The sequence below is a fragment of the Ambystoma mexicanum genome, chromosome 7q, assembly GCF_040938575.1.
Source record: "Ambystoma mexicanum isolate Mex_15411 chromosome 7q, UKY_AmexF1_1, whole genome shotgun sequence".
Lineage (NCBI taxonomy): Eukaryota > Metazoa > Chordata > Amphibia > Caudata > Ambystomatidae > Ambystoma > Ambystoma mexicanum.
In genome coordinates this window covers 498,583,963-498,609,625 of record NC_090941.1, presented here as the reverse complement: position 1 = coordinate 498,609,625, position 25,663 = coordinate 498,583,963, and the positions used below count along the sequence as shown (strand labels likewise).

At 46.6% G+C, this 25,663-nt stretch overlaps 1 protein-coding gene across 5 annotated transcripts in view; it reads left to right on the top strand.

The window, feature by feature from the left end:
* The window catches only part of FNDC3A (fibronectin type III domain containing 3A), a 3,436,199-nt gene that overhangs the window by 1,575,462 nt on the left and 1,835,074 nt on the right, over positions 1 to 25,663 (top strand). For all 5 annotated transcript variants that reach the window (XM_069639023.1, XM_069639022.1, XM_069639027.1 and 2 more), the window contains one exon: positions 15,762 to 15,815. In XM_069639023.1, coding sequence (XP_069495124.1) covers positions 15,762 to 15,815 — 54 coding nt within the window. The remainder of the gene's footprint in view (positions 1 to 15,761; positions 15,816 to 25,663) is intronic.

Here is a 25,663-nt window from a genome sequence, read left to right as displayed (position 1 = left end):
CTCTCCATACCACCGGAGCCCTCCATTGCTCTATGCAGCCAACTCCTTTCCGCCAGCTCGGTGCGCCGCCTCAGGGACGGGTCCGCTCGGCTCCCTGCCGTCAGCAACAGCCCGATCCCCAGAGCCCCCGGGCTAGATCTGCCATCTTGGTGTGAATATCGAAGAAGCGGGCACCAAACTCAGGAGCAAGGAGGGCTACATGGCTTCTGTTTTCCCCCGCTGACCGCCTGTCGCCTGCTTCTCCAGTGAGGGTTTCCAGCTGGAATGCCCCAGGCCCCGGGCCGCATGAAATGCAGGACGATGGAGGGCCTGGGAGTTTAGGCGCGGGGTGGGGGGAAACGGCGTGAAAGCAGTAGGGAGGGGCGTCCGAATGGCACCACAAGAAACAAAAGCCCAGGAAAGGGCAGGAAACAGCACCTGGGGAAGTTGCGGGAAACCCGGCCCCCAAGAAGGAACAAAAGGCCTGGGGTGTATAAGTAAGCCAGGAAAAGGAGAGGCGGCACAAACCAGGTAAAGAGCTCACCTCTCTCGGGTAGGCTCTTAGCGCCTGGATAAGGGGAAGGAAAAACGTTTGCCACCCAACTCACCCTACAAGAATAACGGAAGAAGAAAGGAGCAGGCAGGAGCCGGAACGCCGAGTACTCTTTCGGTACACGGTCCAAAGCATGTCGTAGGCGGCATGTGCCCAGGAACGAAGGCCCAGGGGTAACAAGGACTCAGGAGGAGCCTTGGGCAACTTCGGGACTGGACACAAGGTGCCCAAAAGCATATGGCAGTATATTGATTTTTGTTGTTTTGTATTTTCTGTAAGAAAATAGAATGCCTATGGCCTACAACTTTTCATAAACATAATTGGTCTGTGATTTATTATTTAGGTAGGGATCTGGTAAGAAGAGCAAAGCGAGCCCACACTACTCAGCCTAATACAGGCTAACACCGCAGCTACATGCCTGGTTGTCAGGGCCAGCAGCACTCAAGGAGCATGCTTCGCGCTCCAGCTCCAGGCCATGCCCCCTAACATAACTTTTGCTGCATTTTGAGAAAAAACAAATCTCATCTCATGCGTAGCTGTTGAATGTAATAATAACATATTGAAGGGAAAGATTTAAAACCACATCATTGGAAAGCAGTTTATTGCATTTTCCTCACCATCTCTTTGACAGTGCATTCTTCAGCTTGTATGCGGTGTCAGAATCAAGTATTTCTGGTCATTTATTTGAACAACAGTGATGTCAATTTCGATAATAAATGACTTAAAATAACACAATTGCAGATGCGGAGGGAATACTTATACTATAACATTGTATTGTGATATTTGTGAAGAATCAGCTTTGATTCTCCCAAAATCCCTGGTCGAGGACTCCTTTCATGCGGCTAGGGCATGGCAGACACCTCCTGATCGAGTCCCTGGTGTTGATGCGGATCACATGGGGGGAGAATCCAACTAAGGGAGAAGGGAGAATAAAGATCCTAATATGCCTCGAACATTCAGGAATCATTATAAGGCAGAAACTCAAAAGTACTCTGTTTTTCAATTGTGACTTCAAGTCCCAGAAATCCATGAATACGGAGATGAGGAAGAGGCGAAAAGGAGTAATACACACTCCTAGTCAGTTTCACCACTATAGTACTGAGACGAGGACGATACCTGGAAAGGGTCAGGCATGTCCTATTAATTGTTGTAATGAGGGCCAGGCAAACTACACACACCTGCAACCGATTGGGAGGTTACAGGTGCTTAAAGGCAGGCCCAAGCACCAGTTCATAGAGAACCTATCTGTAGAGAAGGTGGCAGAAGTGCGGTGAGGAGCAGGCTGGAACAGCACAGGCAGAGAGAACGCTGTGTGTTCCCAGGGGAGGAAGGAGGTGGTACGACCCTAGCAGGCTGCGAGAGGACCAAAACCCCAACACTTGCCGTTGTTAAGTGCTCCCAGCTGGAGCTGAGGAACACAGAGAATTCCTGACAGCCACGGAACGCTGCCCGCTACAACGCCCGACGCCTATCCGGGAGCAAAGAGGCAAATGAAGAGCAGTACGAAGCTACCTGGCAGAGCAGAGAATCTGCGGTGAGTATGAAAGAGAGAATGCTCGTACCGGAGTGCTCTGGGGCATGGGTGAGATATTTTATGTTACCGCGCAGGCGAAAGGCAAATAACAAGAGGGTTTTGAACCCGAGGGAAGAGAGATGGAACTCTGAATGAATTACTATGCTATTTCTGCCGAGGGCTCAACCTCAGAGGTGGGCTAGTACTATTACCAGGGGCATGTGCAAGGTATCCTAAAACCTCAACTATGGTCCTCTGTGGATTCCAAGGTGGGCTGCGCCATAGCTTAGCTTGTCTAGAGTAAAGTTCCCAGCTCAACAATTTGTTACCTGCTTCAGCCGCATCAGTTCTTTTCAGGTGAGATACCTGCCTTCTTGGTGTGGGACCGCGCCATCTAGGGGGCCTTTCGGGATTTTCCCACAACCACGTTCGATCTGTGTCCATTCCCAAGGTCGGGGTTCCCCTTGGAGTGCACTGCCAGCTCTTGTTTGATTCTGCGTGATTGTCCAAGTCGATTCGCAGTATCCGGGCCCCCTCCTCCTTCGTCATCGTCCTGTATTGTTTGCCCTCCCAGCTGAACAGAAGGTCATATGGGAAGGTACATCTATAAGTTATTTTCTTGGCTTGTAGGTGATCAAGTAGCTTGCAACTGTCCCTTTTTTTCTGAAGCGTAAGTTGGGAGAGATCTTGGAAGAATTGGATTTCTTTGCGGTTATATGTAATCGGCGTCGCCCTTCTAGCTGCTCTCAGGAGTTGTTCCCTTTGTGGGTAGATTGCCAATGCTGCCAGGATGTCGTGGGGGCGGGCGCCTGGGTCTTGGCGTTTTGGGCCTGCTCTGTGGATCCTGTCAATTGGGATATCCACCTCTCCTTATGCATTAATAAGATCTCTGAAGATACCCGATACTACATCTTTCAGGTCTGCATCTACAACCGTTTCTGGGAGGTTCCTGATACGGATATTGGATCTCCTTGTCCGATTTTGTGTTGCCAGGGCCAGGTCTTGTAGTGCCTTTTCATTCGTGTCCGTTCCTTTATCGAGAGACGCTACATCTTTCCTTATTTTGCTTAATGCTGATCAGAATTCTATGGTGAATGTGTTAAATTACGCTTGAAGGGAGGTGGAAAATGTATCATGGAACTCTAGGAAACAGTGCTTGATGTCTTCTTTGGAGGCTGCCATATCGTTCTCTATGGTGTTTGCTATATACTCAGGGGGATGGTGTGAGCTCTCTGAGATTGGCTGTGCCCCCTGGGACCTGAGCCAGCAGCTACGGATTGGGTTTTCGCTGGGTGTGTTATGTTGCATAGTCTTCTGCGTCGTTTTCCTGCCTTTGGTGCCTGACATTGCCTGTAGTCTTTTCTAGGGCATCCCTGTTGCCCCTTATGGGTTTGTAAACCTGCTGCGCTGTCTTTCCCGACCAGGATCCGCTGTATTGCTACTGGAGACTGGGTGCCATTCTAGGTAGTATGATTTGGGGGTAGGTGATTAGTCCTTACTGGGCTGAAATTCAGAGTCCCCAGAGGTGTTTATGCCATCCGAGCCTCATGCAAGGAGGAGCTTCTTCTGGGCCTTCGCTTCTTCTTATGTTCCTTTTTCCCAGCAATGCCCCCAAACTATCAGGATGCTTCCGAGGTTCCCAGCCTTATTGTACGTGCGGTTGAGGAGCGTATGGGGGGCTCCAGAACTGGGATGTGGGGGAAGCTGTAGCCGGACTCTAGGCCGCGCTGCTCTCCTGGCCCTCACTCTGCTGTTGTTCTGGTCCGGGTCCCTGGCCCGCAGAGCCGGCCCACAGCCATCCCATTTGTTTATTGTGTGCAAGGTGATAGCTTGCCCAAGTAGCTCCGGATCCCGCTGCAGTGCTCTGAGTAAGTTTGCTAGTCTGTTTGGTGCGTTTATAGTCTTTTCTCTAGGTAGAGCTTCTGTGAGGGACAGAGCTCATCTAGCTGTGTCCTCGGTGATCGGCGGCCATCTTGGAATCCAAGAAATTATGTTTTAAGACTTTCTTAGTGATGATGAAAACATTGTCTTTCCAAACAATGGCTACCCAAGAGTAGTAGAAGCGTCTTTTACACAACACCTTCTGAAGAATAGCAACCAGTGCCTTTTTCAAAGTAGTGATCGTTTTTACAAGGATGGCGCAAAGTGTTTCTTCTATTCAACAGTTTATTAGGGATGGTCTCCTGGTGTACTCTACTGCCAGGAACCCTCTTCACAAAAATGTCTTTTTGGTTCACAAACTCTAGATGGATTACCTGGCGTACTCCCATGCCAGGAATAGGTAGATCTGTGTCTGGTGGGCTTTGGGCTTGGTAGATCCCCTAGTATACTTTTCTGCCAGGTATCTTTCCCCGCAAAGACTTGATTTGGGGGGAAAGTTCCACCAGGACGTCTGTTAATCTTTCAGCTCTCTTTAAGTATAACACAGTTGTACTCCTTAACTGGTTATACTCTATTTGTTCCAGGTATCACTTTTTCCAACTTCCCCCTTATTGTCATCCCTTATATGGAGACTTGTTCCAAGTTTGGATAGCTATCTTCATTGTTAACCTTCATTGACTTGTGGCAATATTTGTTCCAATTTTCCCCATAATAACTTTTCATATATGAGGATTTGTACAGATCTTGCCTCTCAAATACTTCATGAAAGTTCATTTGCCCACACCAGCATTTACTTCAGATTTCCCCAAATCAACATCTCATATATGGAGACTTGTGCAAATTCAGTCTTTCTATGTTACTTGTTTGATATTTAAAGTAACTTCCCAATTGTGCCTGTCGGTACGCCCCGGGACTCCCAATGCTCTTGGGCAGACTCACCAGTGTTTGCTGGTGTGTCCGACGTGTGACGTAGAGCTGCAGCACTGTCTGTGCCACGGGAAAGCGTTCCCAGTTTTTCAGACACTCTTGCGGTTCTCCTGACAGCTTCTACGTTGTCCGCCGGTGAAACCTCTGCCTTTCATTGTGACTGCGACCTCGATAGCCTCTCCACTGCTGCCAGTTGACAAACGGTCCTTCTGCGTAACCTGCTCTGCTTCTCCCGGTCTCTCGCCTTCTCTGAGGGAAGCGCTTGCTTTCCTACACAGAGTTCTCACGCATGTGTCTACTCTCGGTTCTGTTTCCTGCTGCGCCCGCTCTGCATCTCTTCTTTTGCTTTACTACTGCCATGAAAAGGCACACTGTTTTTAAATATCCCACACATCTGATTAGCATCACGACTAGTCTGCACATTGGTATTTCTTCTGCTCCACATGAACTCCTTTCTCCTCTTCCTTGTCCCAGTACTGAAGGATTTATGGGAGTTGGAGTCAGGAGAAAGGTTTTTTTTCCAACCAAATCTTTATTTACATATAAAATCAAAAGCAACTTCAGCAGTGTAATCAATCTCACAGCTCTTCTCCAATGGGAATTCATACAAAACAATTGATCAACAGTAACTGTACAAACCCTCCCAACATAGCTTACCCCCTGTGACACCGCCTGATCTAGTCTAGGTATTCTAGCATCTATCTTTGGTTTAGTCTTCTTCCTCAGGGTGTATAGCAAGTATCCTTTGTCTTTGCGTGATATACAAATGAGTATAGTCTTTCAGAGCGTAGGTAAGAAAGGGTGACCAAACTGTGCCAAATCTCCTCATTGTACCCCAAACTAGTGCCATCATTTTTTACATACTTATAATGTCCCCAATTACATAGTACCACTGTATGATGGATGTTGCATCCATTTGCCTCCACTGCTTCACTATACAGTGCAGAGTCCAGAGAGTTTTGACCCTTTTAAAACTATTTTACTTTAGGTTTGTCTTCATATTAAACCAACATTAATAGGAGATGTTAAGTGAGCATTATGTGCATATGAAGTATAAATGGTATCCTGCCTAGGATGTTTGGCAATAAGGGGTTTAAAGGGTTTACCATTGGAAGGATTGGTATAATGATACCATGACATCAGGAACTTAATATTATAGGGTCATCTTAAAGATGAATGGAAGAATACGGTGTCTCTCCTGATGAGTCCAGTACATCTCCCCAGCAGCCATCTCCTCCCTCAAAATACCACCCACAGGTTCAGGATCAGGTAGCGGCTGCCGTCCCTAGGCCACATGGGAGGAGACTTTAGGCTGGGGTTCAGTGATGACTCCATAGGTTTCATCACACAGGCAAGAGCATATTTGCAAAGCCTAAGGTTCTGGAGAGTAAGGAGGAGAGAGGAGATGTTGACCATGTCGAAAGCGGGAGATGAGTCCAAAAGGGTGAGTATAGAAGAGAGTTTGTCTTGGTGACCATCAAAGAGAAAGTTAAAGATGTGCATGAGTGCTGTCTCAGTTGAGCGTTTACTACGGAGGACAGATTGAAGGAGATCTCCAAGGCCATTATCCTCAGGGTATTTAGTGAACTAGTTTAAGACCTCCTGCTCAAGGGCCTAGGATTAATTGGGAATTAAGGAAACTGGGCAACAGTTTGCTGGGTCGTTTGGGCCAACAGAGGGTTTCTTCAGTAGGATTAGGACAGTTGCAGATTTCAAGGAAGCAGGGAAAAGTCCAGAAGGAGGGGGGGGAGGAGGAGGAGGAGGAATAGGAGGAGAAGGAGGAGGAGGAGGAGGAGGACGAGGAGGAGGAGTGGAGAGGTTAAAGAGCTCAGATATTTAAGGACAGATCATTATGTGCACCTTTGATGGTCGATAGGAGTGCAAGATGTGTTGGTGCTGCAAGAATGGGTGCTAATTGGGTAGGAGAGGTAAGGGAGAAGTAGTCAAGAGCAGAATGGATGGGGGAGTGGTGATGGACAGTAGGAGGGTTGGGAAGGAAAAGAGAAGAAGACTGTGCGAGTTAGCAATTTAAGAGATTTTAGGGGAAATATTTGTGTGCAAAGTCATTAGCAGAAACAGAGGATGGTGATGGAAATTGTCTTGGGAGGTGTGAGCAAAGCCTGATGGTTTGATGAGTTTGCTGGGGTGATTGTGAAGGGAGGCTATTTGGTTCATGAAGTAGGGGGATTTGACAAACCAGTGTAGCGGTGAGGGCAGCAAGGGATTTCTTGCAGGCCAGGATTAAGGTGAGGGACCTTAATTTGTGCCAGCATTGTAGGTCATGGCACATGTTAGTTTTGTGGGTCTGAATCTCGGCGGTGATCCAGGACAGAGGACCGGGTCCGGGACATTTGAATGTGCGAGCCAGTTAGTATTGGACAAAGGGAGTCATAATTTCATAGTGAAACTCAGAAAAAGCAGGTCAATACCCCCCAGAGATACTTGTTCGGCGACATAGGCAAACGTTCTGAAAAAATCAGAAGATTATTCAACATCTCATGTGCTGTTGCCAAAAAATGTATTCTACAGAAATGGAAAAGCGCCGCACCACCCAGCATGAACCAGTTCCTACAAGAATTAACACACGTCAATGAGTCACAGGAGCAATTTGTTTCGACCCAACCTGCGACATGCAGACCCAAAGACATCTGGGGCCCGTTTAGAGTCTACTTGTGTAATATGATTGCTGATGATGACATGTAACCATAACATTGTTTTTTTAAAGAATGCATTGAATAGTGTACTCCTGTTGTATATGCACGATAAACTGTGCAATGGTGCCCTGTATCTTCCTGTGACCACTAATAAAAAGAGTTTAGAAAAAAAAGAAAAAGCAGGTCAATGAAAGAGGCATGAATAGGGAAATGCGGGAGAGACATGGGAGAGGTCAACACATCATCAAAGTAAGGGGCAAGAGAGTCCTTATCTGAATTTCTTCTTGTTCATTGAAGTGCGGAAAGGAGTAGAAGGTGGAGCAAACAAGATGTTAAAATGAACAATGGACTGATCACAGGGAGAGGGGTCAATGGAAAGTTCAGAGGAGGAGAGTGAAATAGAGGGACAGGGTCAAGAGAGCTCCCGCTTGAGTGGTTAGACAGGTGGCTGCAGAGAGCTTGAAAAGGTTATGATATATGGTATGATATGATGTGGCATTTATAACACGCCTGTACACAATTGTTTCTAGGTTAAATTCCCCCTGCATGCCAATTGGGATGCCTAGGAGTTGACTTCAGGAGAAGGTTCAGGTCAGGGAAGGAGTAAAGAGTCCCAGGGGGTCGATAGATAGCCAGAACATTGAGAGGAGTAGGAGGGAAGAGTTGAATAGTGGCATATTCAAACAAGGAAGGGGGTGATCTCAGCAGTGGAAGTGGTGATGGCATTATTGATAAGGTGTTCAGCTCACATGGCTCCCACAGAGGCGTCGATCTGGACTGGACTGCTGCGGCCTCCCCCAATGTGACGCGTAGGGCCGAGATGACAGACTGGACTGGCCCACCTAGCTTCGTTTGCTTGGCCCGTAGGAATATTCTTCTGCAAACGGAGAAAGGGAATTAACCATTCGTGGAGTTGAGCGTAAATCCCCCCATCCTGCTGTTCTCCCCACTGATCACCTTGGATGTTCCCTCTTATAGTCTCACCTGATGATTTGAAAAGATGAGCTCTCCATCCTGCATTGAGCGCAGGGGCGCGTAGATAACCAGTTGCTTCACTGACTCGAAGGAATTGGTGAATTCCAGGACAATATTGACTCCGATATTCCCGGCAAGACGCCGTAAGTATGTAGTTCGTAAGAGTTCAAATGCCTGACTTTCACTCTTGTCTGATTCCTTGCAGGTTGCAGCTTGACCCTACTGAAGAGTTCCTCGTGGCAACCGGTAATGTTCTGGTAAGAATTAGTATTACCCAATACAGTTCGAAAAAAATAATGTCCATTCTCCCTTATTCGGGTGCTGAGAGAAAGTGTGAAGTCTCGGGGAATAATGCCTCCGGCGGTAAAATCAGGTAAGTCTTTTGTGGTGAGGAGGGTTCCCCTTGTTAGTCCCTTGTTTCACCTTGCTGTCCTTTTGTTTCCCCTTAGGATGCAGTGGAAGCTGCGCCGACCCGTGAAGAAGAATAGTACCCCCGGTGGTAAAATCAGGTAAGTCTATGGGGGTATTCCTCTGTGTATTCCCTTGGCTCACCTTGCTGTTCTTGTCTTCTACTTAGGTGCCGGAGTGCGGCGGGAACATGCAGGAGGATGCGGTGAAATGTGAAGATGCGGCGAAGGCCGGTGAGTTCAGCGCGGCGCTGCTGCAGGCGAGGCGACGCGCATAAAATAACTTCTTTCTTCCAGCTCGAAGGCGCGATGGATCGGGAATTCAGGTAAGGATCAAAGGTATTACTCTTGTTCTAACCTTTTCTCCTTCTTTCTCCCTTTTTCTAGGAGCTCCAAACTCGAGGCGGGCGTGGCAGAAGACTGGATGCAGACTTGCAGGCACGGTGAGCGTTACGCTGCTGAATGCAGAATAACGCGAAGCGTGTGCTGCTCTACGGGCGTGGTTTAAATAGCCTCCAAAGTAGTCCCAGGTAAGTATTCCTCCCCAGCCCCACCCGAGTAAAAAAAATAGTCCCTAGGTAAAATAGTCCCTTCCAAGCCTCGTTTGGCTTGGAGCTCTTGCAGCATGGTCTGCATCAGGTACGTTTGCAGCATACTCTGCATTAGGTATGTTTTAATCTATGGGCCTGGCACCTATGGCGCCAGGACTGACTCTCCATATGAGCCTGGCGCCATAGGCGTCAGGACTGCACCCAAATAGCCCCTAGCGGGAGTTGTTGGGCTTGCTTGGGGTAACTTGATGCCTGCTTCCGGGGTTGCTGGACTTGGTCTGGGTCCCCGGGGGTAGGCATCATGACATAAGGAGTCCCACGCCATCACCATTCCCAGCTGGTATGGGCAGGTGGAGAAGCTACTAGTGTCAGATTGGAGAACCGCTAGTGAAACAGGGTCATGTTAATGTTAAAGGATATTTATACTGCATACTATCACCACCGGAGTGGTCGCCTGGCGCTCTGGCGGATCTGAAAAGGAAAGAGGGTCGGTTGAGTGGGAAAAAGAGCAAGAGAGCTGTGATGTGCTCTTGGCAGCCGCAGTTCGGTTAACACCGTTCACTGAGCTTAGGTGTGCTTTTCGGTTGATAGCTGTTAGGCAGAAACCTGTGCAGTTCCTTCTGGGACCACTGCAACAGATTTAGGACTACAGGTGTTTGGCAGTAAACCCACTTGTAGCAGTCTGTTCCACACAGATTCACTTGGTAGCTGTGGCTGAACAGTCAGACTTCCCTCAAGAAGAGTTAGGCAGTATACAGAGTATTCACAATAGGTCAAGAGTACACAATAGAACAAGTAAACACTGACCAGGGCTTGGTGTAAAAGAGATATAATTATTTATTTAAAACCACATCTAGAAAAACACACAGGCACTAATAGTAAGCAATTAAAAAACACGGTCACTAAAAGATATACACTCCCTTAAAAGAATATTAGACAAGACTTAAGTAAAGCCCCACTTATTTTCAGACAGCGTTGAGCGCTTAACGTAGATGGCACTCTAATAGTTCGTTTTAAAAAGGGAGAGAAAAGCAGAGAACAAATTGAAACAGATCCCAACACTTTTTCAAGAACACAACAAGAGAGGAAGGCAAAGTAAAACCGTGAAGTTAGAGTTCAAGAGGCCGGATCCACTTTCAGATTACACTTATCCAAACGAAATGTGTCCAAGGTCACACGGTTGCAGTGCACAAAAGTCTTGTAAAGGTTCAAAAAGGAGTTGGACCACAGAAAGGGACCAGTTAGAGGATCAAGGCGGCCAGCCCAGTCCAGAAAGTTAAGGAGTTATTATTACCTTGTAGCAATCTTTAGAAAGGGAGGCCTTAAAGTGGTGAGAATGCTCCAGCGGGGGCAGTTGTTCCTGGCAGCGGGTGCAAGTCGGTGCTTCGTCCGGGGGAAGAGAGGATCTCGTCGTGGAGGAAGACAGGAGTCCGTTGCACTGCCAGGGAAGAAACCAGCCGCAGAGTTTATCAGGTACAAGGAGCGGTCCGGTGATTCGCGGTTCAGTGGTGAGTGGCTATCCGGCTGCTGGGGTGTTTGGCACGGGCAGTTCGACCACAAACCGTGCTGGGGTGCGAAGAAAGAAAGGAAAACTGGTTGTGCCCACCAGTCAGGGGAAAAAGCCTCTCCAGCCGGGAGATCTTCTCTGTCGTCGTCAAGTGGTGAGTCGGTTCTGCAGGGCTGCACCGGTGGTGTCGTCGTGGTAGGTCGGCTCAGCTTCTCCCTCGTCGGATTCTCAGGTCCTGTGGCGACTTCTGAAGTTCCAGTCCCCAAAGCCCTGCTTTTATGCAGAAAACCCCCATTCACTCAGCCTAGCTGTCACTCGAACATGCTAAGTGGTGAGCCGGCCGGCTCACCACTTGGGCCAATCACACAAGAATGCGACCTGAGTTACCAGGGTAACTCGGTCCAGGGTGCCTAAACCCCCTCCTACACCCCCTGTGGTACCCAGACAGAGTGTCACCACTTTTGGAGGCTTTTTTGGAGTGGAACAAAGGGCTCGACTTGGGTTGGAGTCACAGAAGAGAACACAAACGCCATTTTAGAATCGAGTCTTGGCAAAAAATTCCAACCGGAGAATTAATATTAATTAAATAAACCGGCGGTATGTTCGAGGCTATGAGAATTAAATAATTAAAGTTGGTAGCCTTGAACTATGGGAAAATCCCATAGGAGAATATTCGCGGTCGAATATAAAAAGTAGTTTCCACTGCCACCAGCCAAAACTCGATCAGGGGGGACGGAGACGTGCCCCCTCGACTAACAGACCCCGGGGCAATCGAATTGCCCCGACCAGTACTTCCAGAATATGATGGTTTGTACTGGTTTCTATTAATAATTTGGGACTAGTAAAGCCAATGGTGACTTTACATGCCCTTGGAGACAGTAGTCAGTCCCAGGGTATGGTGTCTATGGTGGGGTGTCACTATGACACCCCTGTGTTACTGCACGGAGGGTGCGGTGTAACACACATAGGAAAAACACATGAGACCCTATGGAGTAAAGGACCCCATAGCCCAAAAAACACATTACCAGTCAAAGCAATACCATAAATCATGTCCAAGAGTGGGAGGAAAAGAGTCTCACTCTTGGCAGGAGGAAAAAAACAAACTCCAGAAATCCAGCAAAGCTGCTGGGGGTCACTGGGTTAGGAAATTCAGCCTAAAGAGAGAATTCTCCCTAACAGTAGCCGTCATGTGTTAGTGTGCGAGACTATGTGTGTTATGTTTTGTAGTGCGTGCGGTTTGTAGTGCTTTGGAGGTGTGGTTGTGTAGAGTGTGAGAGATGTATGCAGAGGGGTCAGATTGTTTAGTGGGCTTGGTTAGTGGCATCGCTCATTAGAAGTGAAGAAGTCTAATCTTCACAATCCTGTGGCGCAATGCTAATCTTTACAATTCAATCTAGATGTGATGCAAGCTGACATTCACAATTCTGTCAAGATGTGATGCAAGCTAATTTTTACAATTCTGTCTAAATGTGACGCAATGCTAATCTTCACAATTCTGTCTAGATGTGACGCAATGCTAACGTTCACAATTCTGTCTAGATGTGATGTGAGCTAGTATGACAATTCTGTCTAGATGTGACGCAATGCTAGTCTTCACAATACTATCTGGATGTGGCACAAGCTAATCTTCACAATTCTGTCTAGATATGATGCAAGTTAGTATCACAATTCTGTCTAGGTGTGACACAATGCTAAACTTCACAATTCTGTCTAGATGTATTGCAATGCTAGTCTTCACAATTCTGTTTAGATGTGACGCAAGCTAGTATTACAATTATCTCTAGATGTGACGGAGGCTAATATGCACAATTCTGCCTGGATATGACGCAGGCTAGTATTACAGTTCTGTCTAGATATGACGCAAGCTAATCTTCCCAATTCTGTCTAATTGTGACGCCTGCTCATATATGCAATTGTATCTGGACTAGCTAGCACAGAGTATAGTCTACCTAGTTGTGTGATATTGCTCGCTAATAGTTATCTTGAAGTGAGAGATCTGGCACAATCAGTCTATCTGGCACAATCAGAGTAAATGTGAAATGCTGCGATCTGGCACAATCAAGATATGCCTGAGGGCTACAGTCTGCCTAGATAAGAGGTATGGTTAAGGGATGCAGTCTTTCTAGACACATTAGGACTCAACAATTTGATAATAGGCTAGTTAGATGGGTTGGACAGTCTAATGGGGAGCAGTGATTGCTGGTCCCCCCTGTCCATACTTCACCTACCTTGTCAGTCACTACTGGTCGACCGCAGCATGCGCCACAGGCTAACACGGCCAACACTGTCTGGTGTTGTATCTGGAGTGGTCCTTTGCCTTGGGGTTCTTTGCCGCAGGGGTTGCATGGGCCGACGCTGCCCTAGATGGTTAGTCTATATGGGTTTATGCCTGGCCAATTAGGGGAGGTCAGGGGGATGAGAGGGGGTCAGAGAGAGGGGAAGCAGCAGGCTGTGGGGGGTAGGAGGGTGAGCCGGGCAACATAGAGGGCAATAGGTGCTTGGTAACAACATTTATACAAAGAGCCTCAAAATAAGACTCACAGACATTCCAAGTTCTCTGGGGATTCACACACCTTCAACACCAGGAAAAGTCAGGTGCTGCAAACACTGGGCCCAAGGGCCAGTCACCATACAGGGGTCAACTGGGAGGTGGGCGGGGGATAGGGGGAGAAAGAAGATGGCTGGGTGTGGAGGAAGGGGGCTTAACGGGCCTCGAGGTGGACGCATATTGCAAAATAAATGTAAACGTACACTTACTCCAAACCAAACGTTTCGCAGGAACAGATCACGCACAGTACTATTAATGACCTAATCAGGAGGCTGCCTGGATCATAAATGCAGCTCTGACTGCTATGCTTCCTGATGCACCACACAGGTGCTACAAACACTGGGCTCAAGGGCCAATCACCATACAGTGGTCGACTGGGAGACGGGCAGGGGAGAGGGACAGAAAGAAGAGGGTTGGGGGTAGAGGAAAGGGGCTTAACAGGCTTTGAGGCAGTCAAAAATTGCAAAATAAATGCGATAGCAAGAAGTGAAAGTTAATGGTGATAAGAGTCAAAGTGGTCAGTGATGTAGGAAGACTTGTTGCAGAAGGATTTTGCATTCCAGAGGCCAAGTGAAAGGGATGATAGAGTTGTGGAAATGAACAGGTGTTGTGTTTTAGCTGAGGGGATAGAAGTGGTTGGCGATCCTGGGAGAAAGGAAGTGTTGTGTTTGAGGAGTGCTGGTGCGGAGTGGAGGGAGATGCAGACGCACAGAGTGAGGCAAACGTTAGGCCAAGTTGAGGGTGAAGTCTTTGAAAGAAGAAGGAGGAGGAATGAGGCGAAGTTCAGGTGCGTGATGAAGGGTAGAAGAAATATTCAAGTGAAGACAGTGAAGAAAAGTTGCAGCGCAAGAGGAAGAGAGAGTAGGTGGATGAGCGGGAATGGGAAAAGGTTGGCTGAGAAGAAGTAGGTGTAATTTGAGTGGAGCTAGTAGGGCACTATAGGCAACCAAAAGATAGCTAACAGGCGCAAAACAGGAATGTTCCTTGGTCTTGTAAGCTAACAGCAGGTCCACATTGAACAAATAGTCAATGAGTGGAAGCATTCCTGTGTATGGAAGCAAAGAGCGAGCACAGCAAAGTCCTGGCTTAAGAGGTTGTGGCCCTAGGTCCATTTTGGATCTAATAGGCCCAAACGGGTAAGTCACCCTTTGCTGCTTTTGGCCCTTAGCTGAAGATGCCCCTGGCTGGACACCTAGAGGAGACTTAATAATAAATGAGGCAGCATGTCATATGCCCTCTGGGAGCCAATCACAGAGCCCAGGGAGATTCATTTTGCAGCATGCACCTTGGATGGTGCACAGGATTGTCTGGGAAAACAGTGATTTTAATATGGCTGCTCAGGTTTACTGGCTGGTATACATTGTGATGCCTTGCCTCAGGGAATGAAGTTATTTCAGTATAGCTACTCTGATTTAATGGCTGGTATACGGTGTATGGTCATTACATCTAAAACCATCTAATGGCATTCCATCAACATTTTTCCATCTAAACATTTTTTATTTGGGGCCCCCACCCCACAAGCCTGTGTTTTTTACCATTTAAAATACACCAGAACAAAAATGAATCCTTTAACCCCCAAAAACATGCATTAGATGGACATTTTGTAGATGGAAACATTTTGATGGAATGGTATTAGTGGAATGGTTTTAGATGAATATACAATACGATGCTTCAAAATGCGTTCTCCCCCAGTTTAATTGGTAAAGTCTCTGTTGTCACCGGAGTATGCCCCTAGCTTCACAATGGCGTCCTTGCCTGTATATAATGTGGTAAATACAAAATAAGTTACCAATTTTAACAGTGCAATATCTGATGTTATCTTAGTCTGTCTCATGATCGATAACTGGTGCCGACCCTTTGACCTTGAACACCCAATATTTCCTTTGTTGGAGTCCTGTCTCCCTCACCCATTATGGTGTCTGAACAGTTGTGTTCAACAACTGCAGGTGAGTGGTGGTGCTGAAGATTTTTCTTCTCACTTTGTTAATGTGGTGGCCTTGCTAGCCATATACTCTAAGTTGAACATATCTTTATTCAGACTTTTGTCTTTAAGGTTAAACATCTTCAGATACTTGAGCAGCCATGTTTTTCTGTATGTGGTTTTCGAGAGGTCACCCTTCACCTTTCTAAACAATCACTGATAGATTCCTCAACGTGTGACGGTCCTTTGTTAAGTGACTTGCAATATAATGATAATGTATGTGTGTTGACTGGTTGAATTTTTTCAAAATGTTTTTTCATAATGTGAAAATGTTTTCTGTTTCAGGCATCTTGTGACAATGGTTCTAAAATACACAACTATCTTCTAGAGTGGGATGAGGTAAGTGGTTGAAAATTGTCAACTTTATTAGTCAAAATGTTAACTAGCCAGCCAATATCTCAATCAATCAAGATGTTGCCCCAAATCTGAAATGTGTTACTAATGTTGGTTCTATTTCCTTGTTAGCATAACTTTGTTTTACTTGTTATTGGATGTATTGAATTGATGTTTGTTTCTCTTCTGTGAAAGGTCGGTGAGCTAAAGACTCTGGTTGAGATTCAAACCCAGGATATAGGCCGATAACGAGAAACTCCCAGAACCTCCCTTACTTATGTTTCATGTTCAGTGCCATCAGATGACCTTTTTGAGTCAAAACGGAAATGGACACTTCTGAGACCACTATGAGTTATTATTTTGACAGTGTGCTGGTAGTAAAACATGTTCGTTTAATAATGTGTGAAGCGCACAAAATGTTAATAAATTGCATGTGGTTTCATTTTGCAACATTTAATTAGCTAGGTTGTCTTTTTAAGGTACGCATTTTCATTGTAAGCTTGGTTGCACTGAGACAGTTTCAGTATGAGATTGCTTTAGGTGCAATGTTAAAGTGAACTGTTTTTCTTAAGAAAAATATAAGCATTGTCGCATGTTTTAGCTTTTTTAAATTTATTTTGTTATTTGTGTTTTGGTTCAAACAACAAGTGTACAAACCTTTCACACAAAAGAAAAAGTAAAATACAATGAATCATTTTACAAGCCAGAAAGTGTTTTCTTCATTAAAAATGATTACATTTTAAATCATTATGTAATAAGTTTTCATCGTTAAGATGGATTACATTTAACTCATCATTGATTAAGTTGACCATTGAATTGGAAACATTTTAGCTAGTTCTTATAACTCTTCAATGTTCCTCATTGCAAGGAACCCACACAATGCAAGAATCAGACTCTGCCATTGTCCTCCCATCAGGCTTGTCCACATGACATCACTCACAATAGATGTTCCAAGATGTCTGTTTCTTTCCCCCCCTAAAGCAGGACAATTGGTTACTAGGTGTTTAAGGGTTTCTCTGGCAGAACAATTAGAGCAAAACCTACAAGTCTGGTTTCCCAGACTCAAATCCCACTTACTTGTTCTTTCTAACGTGGGAATTTGGTTGAATCGAAAGCGTAGGGGCATTGCCTGCAATTTTGGACATGGGAAGATAAGAATATATTTGGGGATCTCCTCCCTTTTTGTGAGTAATCTGGAGTACTCGCCATATAGTGTGTATGTGCCCAACTGCTCTGTGGTGACTGCCCAGTCATGTTTGAAGAGCTCCTTATTTACTGTAGCCTCTAAAGAGGACTTTAGAGGAGCCATTTTCCAAGAGTGTTTCACTCATCTGGGCCTTAAACACTGTAATGCTAGCACCTGACACTCTAGTTTGAACTTCAACCCAACTCTGGTAAAGGGACATTTGTGCCAGATTTAATAATTTAACAAACCCAGCCAGTTTTCTCCACTTAGCTCTGGTTGCCAGGAAGACTAAGCTAAACTCATGTCTGATGATTGAGTTTGGCACTGAGTTTGCTAGTCCCAATGTTTGTTTCCAAAGCATCCCTTGAACAGAATTAAGGTCTCAGTCATTTCCAAAATCTATATACGGATGGCAAGGCTCTGGTGAACTTGTCATGGTGGCTAGATTCAATTTATGAACACCTGGGACATGCTAGCGACCTTGCATTCAGTACCAAAGAAGTAGAGAGAGCCGTTTGTGCCCTGGGCAACGGGAAAGCACCAGGGCCTGACTGTGTACCTACAGATCTCTATAAACATGATGTGTCTATTTGGTGCCCGGTATTGGCTAGGGTGTTCAATGCAGTTGCACGGTCGGGAGGTACTTATGACATGGAGGGAGACCGCAATTGTCCCGATTTTTAAAAAGGGAATTAAGGATTCCCCCGAGACTTACCGCCCATCACCTTATTACATGGGGCGGAAAACCTTATGCGAAGGCAATTCTAGACCACCTGCAAGAATGGGTTGAGAGTAAAGGTATCATAAGCCCGCTACAGGTAGCCTTTAAACAAGGAGTTGGGACCCTTGAGCTGGGCCTTAAGCTAAATCTTATTGTCAGCAAATAAACTGTTCTGAACAACACCAAGCTATATTCTGTATTTGCTGACCTTAAAACGGCCTTTCATTTAGTCCCAAGATCTCAGCTTTGGGAAATGCTAAAAGGATACAACATCCCGGCTGGGCAGCTCCTGTTAATCCCGGACTTATATCATAACAATAGGGCTGTGGTGAGATGGGGACTAAGTGGAGAAAACACGGATAGCTTTAAGGTGCAACACGGAGTAAGACAGGGTTGCGTATTGGCCCGCTCCTCTTCTGTATTTACATCAACAGGCTAATAGAGGAATTGATGATCAATGCTATGGACCCCGCAAAGATAGGTCATTTACACTTCCCTCCCTATTTCTTTGGAGACGATGCAGTATTGCTGTCATCTACTCCTGTGTGCATCAAGCATATCATGGCTGCCTTTGTGAAGAAATGCAGCAAACTGCGCCAAGAAATAAATTTAAAACCAAAAGCTTGGTCTTCAGACACAAGATGGCTAAGCATGTTAAGGTCAATATAGAAATCGAAGGAATAAAGCTGGAGCAGGTTAATACCCACAATGACCTGTGTCTATGCTTCACTGAGAATGGAACCTTGGGCGAGCAGGCTACAAAAGCCGGGCTGACCTTGAGGAAGTACATTGGGGGCATTAGGAAATTCTTTCACTTACATGGGAGGGGTGCCTTGACTCCAGCCTTAGAGATGTATAAAATGAAAGCTGTACCAGCCTCATCATAAGGCACAGAAATCTGGGGCCACACTGAAATTGGTTCTATAAGTGTGGCAGAAAATGCCTTTGTTAGGGAGAATTCTCTCTTTAGGCTGAATTTCCTAACCTAGTGAGTCCCCCAGCAGCTTTGCTGGATTTCTGGGGTTTGTTTTTTTCTCCTGCCAAGAGTGAGACTCTTTTTCTCCCACTCCTGGACATGATTTATGGTGTTCCTTTGACTGTTAATGTGTTTTATGGGCTATGGGGTCCTTTACCCCATAGGGTCTCATGTGTTTTTACTATGTGTGTCACACAGCACCCTCCGTGCAGTGACACAGGGGTGTCATAGTGACACCCCACCGCAGACTCCATACCCTGGGACTGACTACTGTCTCCCAGGGCATGTAAAGTCACCATTGGCTTTACTAGTCCCAAATTATTAAAAGAAACCGGTACAAACCATCATATTGTTGACGTACTGGTCGGGGCAATTCGATTGCCCCGGGGTCTGTTAGTCGAGGGGGCACGTCTCCGTCCCCCCTGATAGAGTTTTGGCTGGTGGCAGTGGAAACTACTTTTTAAATTAGACCGCGAATATACCCCTATGGGATTTTCCCATTGTTCGAGGCTACCAACTTTAATTATTTAATTCTCATAGCCTCGAACATACCGACGGTTTATTTAATTAATATTAATTCGCCGGTTGGTATTTTTTGCCAGGACTCGATTCTAAAATGGTGTTTGTGTTCTCTTCTGCGACTCCAACCCAAGTCGAGCCCTTTGTTCCACTTTTTGGCAGGCTTCTCCACAGAAGCCTCCAAAAGTGGTGCCACTCTGTCTGGGTACCACAGGGGGTGTGGGAGGGGGTTTAGGCACCCTGGACTGAGTTACCTTGGTAACTCAAGTCGCACTCTTGTGTGATTGGCCCAAGTGGTGAGCCGGCCGGCTCACCACTTAGCATGTTTGATTGACAGCTAGGCTGCGTGAATGGGGGTGTGCTGCATAAAAGCAGGGCTTTGGGGACTGGAACTTCAGAAGTTGCCAAAGGACCTGATAATCCGTCGAGGGAGAAGCTGAGCCGACCTACCACGACGACACCACCGGTGGAGCCCTACGGAACCGACTCACCACTTCCCGACGACAGAGAAGATCTCCCGGCTGGAGAGGCTTCTTCCCCTGACTGGTGGGCACAACCAGTTTACCTTCTTCTTTTCGCATCCAGGCCGTCTTGTGGTCGAATTGCCCGTGCCAAGCACCCCGGCAACCGGATAGCCACTTACCACTGGACCGCGAATAAAAGGACCGCTTTTTTACCTGAGAACTCCGCGGCTGGTTTCTTCCCTGTCAGTGCAACGGACTCCTGTCTTCCTCCCTGACGAGATCCTCGCTTCCCCCAGATGAAGCACCGACTTGCATCCGCTGCCAGGAACAACTGCCCCCGCTGGAGTCTTCTCACCACTTTAAGGTACCGTGTCCGCCAGGCCTCCCTTTCTAAAGATTGCTACAAGGTAATAATAATCCCTTAACCTTCTGGACTGGGTTGGCCGCCTTGACCTTCTAAAGGGTCCCTTTCTTTTGGTCCAACTCTTTTTTGAACATTTGCAAGACTCTTGTGCACTTCAACCGTGTGACCTTGGACACATTTCGTTCTGATCCTCTTAAAGTGGATCCGACCTTCTTCACGGTTTTACTTGCCTCCCTCTCTTGTTTTGTTCTTATGAAAAGGGTTGGGATCTGTTCCATATTATACTCTGCTTTTCTCTCCCTTTTAAAGCGAATTATTAGAGTGCCATCTGCGTTAAGCGCTCACCGCTGTCTGAAAATAAGTGGGGCTTTACTTAAGACTTGTCTAAAATTCCTCTAAGGGAGTGTATATCTTTTAGTGACCATGTTTTTGAATTGCTTACCATTAGTGCCTGTGTGTTTTTCTAAATGTGGTTTTAAATAAATAATTATATCTCTTTTACACCAGGCTCTTGTTAGTATTTTTTTGTTCTACTGTGCTCTTCTGACCTATTGTGAATACTCTGTATACTGCCGAACTCTTCTTGAGGGAAGTCTGACTGCTCAGCCACAGCTACCAAGTGAATCTGTGTGGTACAGACTGCTACCAAGTGGGTTTACTGCCAAACACCTGTAGTCTTAAATCTTTTGCAGTGGTCCCAGAGGGAACTGCACAGGTTTCTGCCTAACAGCCTTCCTAAATTCTCTTCTATCGCAACCTAAAGGCGCCCCCAATGTAATATTGCATATGGAGGGTGACTTAAAACTGATTGAACATCTTATCTCCTCTAAACCATTTATTTTCTGGGTACGGGTATGGACAGCACCGGGATTACAGATGTTTAGAGAGCTGCTGACCAATTATTTGGTGTTCGATGGCAGCCGTTCAACGCCGTGGTTAAAGCATATTACATTCTGGTGCATGTGATTGAGTGTTGGATTGCTCGTGGACAGCCCAACCTGTATGCAGGGCAGCTCTAAGATTGTGGCAAAATAAAGATTTTCCATAATAACTTACTAGAAAGTCTTAATTCTATTAAAGACATGGAGGCAAGCATTATGCTTCTCTTTCTTTTATTATTTTATAAACAGAAAGCTCAGCACCAAGTGTTTATGCACCTTACTGAGAGCACAGGTATGCGTGACAGGCAAAAGGTGCATGAAAAAACACATACACTTAGAAAACATGATTCTATAACGGTCTCAGAACCAAGAAAACTCAATTTCTCATGAGACTCCAATAAAAGTTCAGCAAAAGATCACCAAAATGTGACCTCAGTCCACCAATGAGTATACAGCTGTCCATACAAACAGTCCTGGATATGATGCAACTTCCTCTTTCGAGGCTGCGAACTTGGTTGTTCAAGTAGAAACGGTAGAAAGAAACTGCAAGTGAGGTCGTCTTGTGGCAGAAGAAAAAACAGAGCCGATTAGGAGGGCTTGTCTTTAGCTGCTGTCAGGGAAGAGACAAATAACTAGAGTTAGTTCATGCATAAGAGAACCAGAGTTCCCCTTACGTGGGTGCGAGAGAAATGAGTGTGTTATTTTGACATACATAAAATTAGCAAATGGCAATTGCCCCCCAAGCAATGCGCTCAATTATTGCCCTCAAGGATGACTAGCGCTGCTATTTCACTCGCTGGGCGGGATAATGCTCGCCTCCATGTCTTTAATAGAATTAAGGACTATATGTAGTGTGGCACTTTCCTTTCTTTTACTTTTTCTATCATCTTTAAGCTTTTTTGTAAAAGGTTGGTAAACCAAATTCAAAAAAAAAAAAAAAATAACAATAGAATTAAGACTTTCTAGTAAGTTATTATGGAAAATCTTTATTCGAGTGGATTGTGTCCTCCAACGTATTCCTCATCTTAGATGTATTCCATCCAGCTTTAGCTGCTTTGGATAACATTTTCGGCAGAGGGCACCATGCGTCGATGTCGTCGAGTCGATGGTCCCTCGAGGGCCTCCATCGAGGGTGACGTCATCGGATGTATAAGTAGCACGTGCGGCGCCCGTTGGCTTCAGTTCTGTTTTTCCACAGTATACGTTGCTTCGGAGATTCGGCGCGTCTCGAGTTCTGTGAGAATAGCAAATAATACGAATATGTCCTTGTCATTGATGCTGACCACGACCACGAGATTGGGTTTCAAAAAGTGCAAGTTGTGCGGTTCAAAAATGTAGATCAAAGACCCGCACCAAGAGTGTTTGTGGTGCATCCCTCGGAGAAGGCCACGACATGGAGGCCTGTACGAATTGTCAGGCGATGACGGGGAAGACCTTGTGATAGAGGAGGGGAAAACTACAGGTAGGTCGCAAAGCCTCTAGTGTCGAGTCGAGGTCCCATGAGGAGAAATCTCCTCAATGCGAAAAGCATCGGTCCAGGTCCCGAAGCGATTCCCATCGCTCGTCATCTTTGACAAAAAATTTGAAGAAACAACGCCACAGGTCCCCCTCCACCTCATCCTCGGACGAATCCCCAAAAAGGATGAAATGTCCCACTAAACATTCAACATCCGAAGAATGGGAAGCATTCAGGGTCAAAATGATGGAGGTGTTTGAGAAAGCAAAGCCTCAGTCTGCGCCTTCCTTGGAAGCCGGCCGGGAGCGTCATCGCTCCGACACTCGCACACCCTTGAGCCCGGGTGTTCGAAAGAGGAAGGATAGAGAACCTTCTACGACGCCGGGCGAGAAAAGCCGCTCGAGTAGAGACGACCGCTCGAGGTCACGGACACCGTCCGAGATCAAACACACCTCAAAGGGCAAGTCTTCGAAGAGCGCCTCGATGCCCTTGACGCCAGCGCTGTCGAAGACGGGTATTACGTCGACGCCTTTGTCAACGTCAACCCCAAAGCCTTCGACGCCGAAACCTTCAGTTCGGCAAAATCAACCAGAAAAAGAAAAAGAGAAGGCTACAAGACCTGTGATGCCTTCAGGACCCATTAATACTCCTCCACCTCTCCCAGAAAAGGTTTTCAAACCTCTTCCTAGGAAGGAGTTCAAGTCTCTGACCTCAATTTTTGAGGAACAGGAGAAGTCTGATGAGGAGAATGTACCTTTTAGGCTGGAATATGGCACCCCATATGTCCCAGAATGCCTGATTTCAGAAGAAAGCAGGATGAGGGATTTGGTTGAATCACTACACAATGCAAGTGGGATTGATATATCTCCTGAAAATGACTTTGGTAGGCCAGAACCAGGAGAACATGCCAGTCCATCATACCGTCAGCTAATAACAAAGGTAATAGATTATATAGGATGGGCCAGACCTCCAGCCCAATTCATCCAAGATGATCTAACAGACATATTGGATCATGGTCCTCCTGAAGACCCAATACTACCTTTTCACGTAGCCTTGCAAAATAGGGTGCCAAAAATTGGGAGACTCCGGATTCTATTCCACCAGTGAATAAATCCCTTACTTCAAAATACTGCCCTGCCAGTAGCGACCCCGGCTATCTGTCTAAACATCCCAATCCCGAGAGTTTGGTCATACAGGCAGCCACAGCTTCTAACAAACTGGCGTTCCCTTCCTTTCCCTCGGGACAGGGACGATAAGCGTGTGGATGGCTGGGCACGGAAGGTATTGTCAGCTGGGAGTATGGCGTTAAAATCAGCCAACTCCACATGTGCCTTGGAAACATTTTCGCACACTCTGTGCGAGTGCATTGCGATGCGGTGGAGCACATACCAGAAGGGGACGAAATGGAAGGATTCCTAGCCATCGTTAGAGATGGAAAGGAGGCTATGCAGGAATCCCTTGAATCTGGATTGGACACTGTAGATAGTGTGAGCAGGTCCATGGGCACTAGCACGGTAATGAGCAAATGTGCACGGTTACGGAAGTCGGGCTTCGCACCAGACGTGCATAACCGTCTCCTGATCATGTCCTTTGGTGGGTCTCACCTTTTTGGCAGCAAGGCTGACAAGAGCCTTGAGAGGTTGCAGACCTCAAAGGCAGCTGCCAAGTCTTTGGGAACTGCCATTAGGCAACATCAGCCTTTTTGTGCACCAGGTGAATCTTGAAGGGGACGATCCTATCGTTACTGCTCCTCATATGGAAAGGCGAGAGGAATGGCCAGTCAAAGGGGCCAGAGAAAGACCACTCGCGGTGGATGAGGAAAACGTGCAAAGCCAGCTCCAGCTACAGCCCTCTGCCATCAGTGGCTGCAGCAACCGCCACAAAACCACTTTGATGACTTGCATCACAAGACACCTGTAGGAGGCAGGCTGTCACAGCATCTGCAAGAATGGCGAGCCATTACTTCAGATGTTTGGGCTCTAAAAATAATAGCCCAAGGTTACTGCTTTCCTTTTCTAACGCAACCTCAAAACAATCCACCGGGGGACACCCTTCAAAGTTTTCACACCTGCTCCTACAGCAGGAAGTTCTAACCCTACTGGAGAAAGGTAAAAGAAGAGCCAGTACCTGCAGCGGAGAGGAACAAGGGATGGTGCTCCCTGTATTTTTTGATCCCCAAAAAGGACAGAGGACTGAGACCCATCCTGGACTTAAGAAACTTGAACAAGTTCCTCAGGAAGGACAAGTTCAAGATGGTTACCCTTTCTCAGATCCTTCAGGCCCTTCAACGTCAGGATTGGTTGGTGTCATTGGACCTCCAGGATGCTTATTTTCATGTGCCGATTCATCTCAAGCACGGAAAATACCTGAGGTTCGTAGTTGGCGACTCACACGATCAGTTTCGAGTCCTGCCATTCGGATTGACCTCCGCCCGAGGGTCTTCAACAAACTGATGGTAGTGGTGGCAGCGCACCTCAGGAGAGGGGGGATTCACGTCTACCCCTATCTGGACGATTGGCTAATCAGAGCACGTTCTGCCGAACAGGCACTGGATCACCTGAAAGTCACCTGCCACTTCCTCCACAGACTGGGCTTCTCCCTCAATTTTAAGAAGTCACAAATGACACCTTCTCAACGGCTCCAATATATAGGAGCTGTATTAGACACATCCCGGGGAAAGAGCTTGCCTCCCAGGTCGAGGGCTCAAACATTCTTCAGATGGTTTCCAAATTCCAAAATGCCCAAAATCTTCAGGCCTACGACTTCTTAAGGTTACTCGGCCTCATGGCATCCTGCATCTTTCTGGTGCCGGAGGCACGTCTGAGAATGAGATCCCTTCAATGGGCTCTAAAGACTCAATGGTCCCAGTTCTCAGGTCAAATGATGGATCTTCTCCTGATTCCGAACAAGGTCCATCAAGATCTTCTATGGTGGACTTGTTCAGAGAATATCCCGAAAGGAGAACTTTTTTGGCAACCATGGCCGGGGATCACAGTAGTGACAAACGCCTCACTCAGGGGGTGGGGAGCTCATGCCAACGATCTGACAATCAGTGGTCGTTGGTCTCCATCGGAGTCCAAACTACACATCAATCAGGCTAGCGCCGAAAGCTTTCCTGCCATCTGTCGGGGGGAAAAAAATGTCCTGATAATGACGGACAACACAGTGGCCATGCATTATCTAAACAAAAGAGGAGGTGTAGGGTCACTACCTCTGTGCAAAGAGGCAATGCAGCTCTGGTATTGGGCAATTCAAGAAGGAACCTCTTTAACAGCAGTTCACCTAGC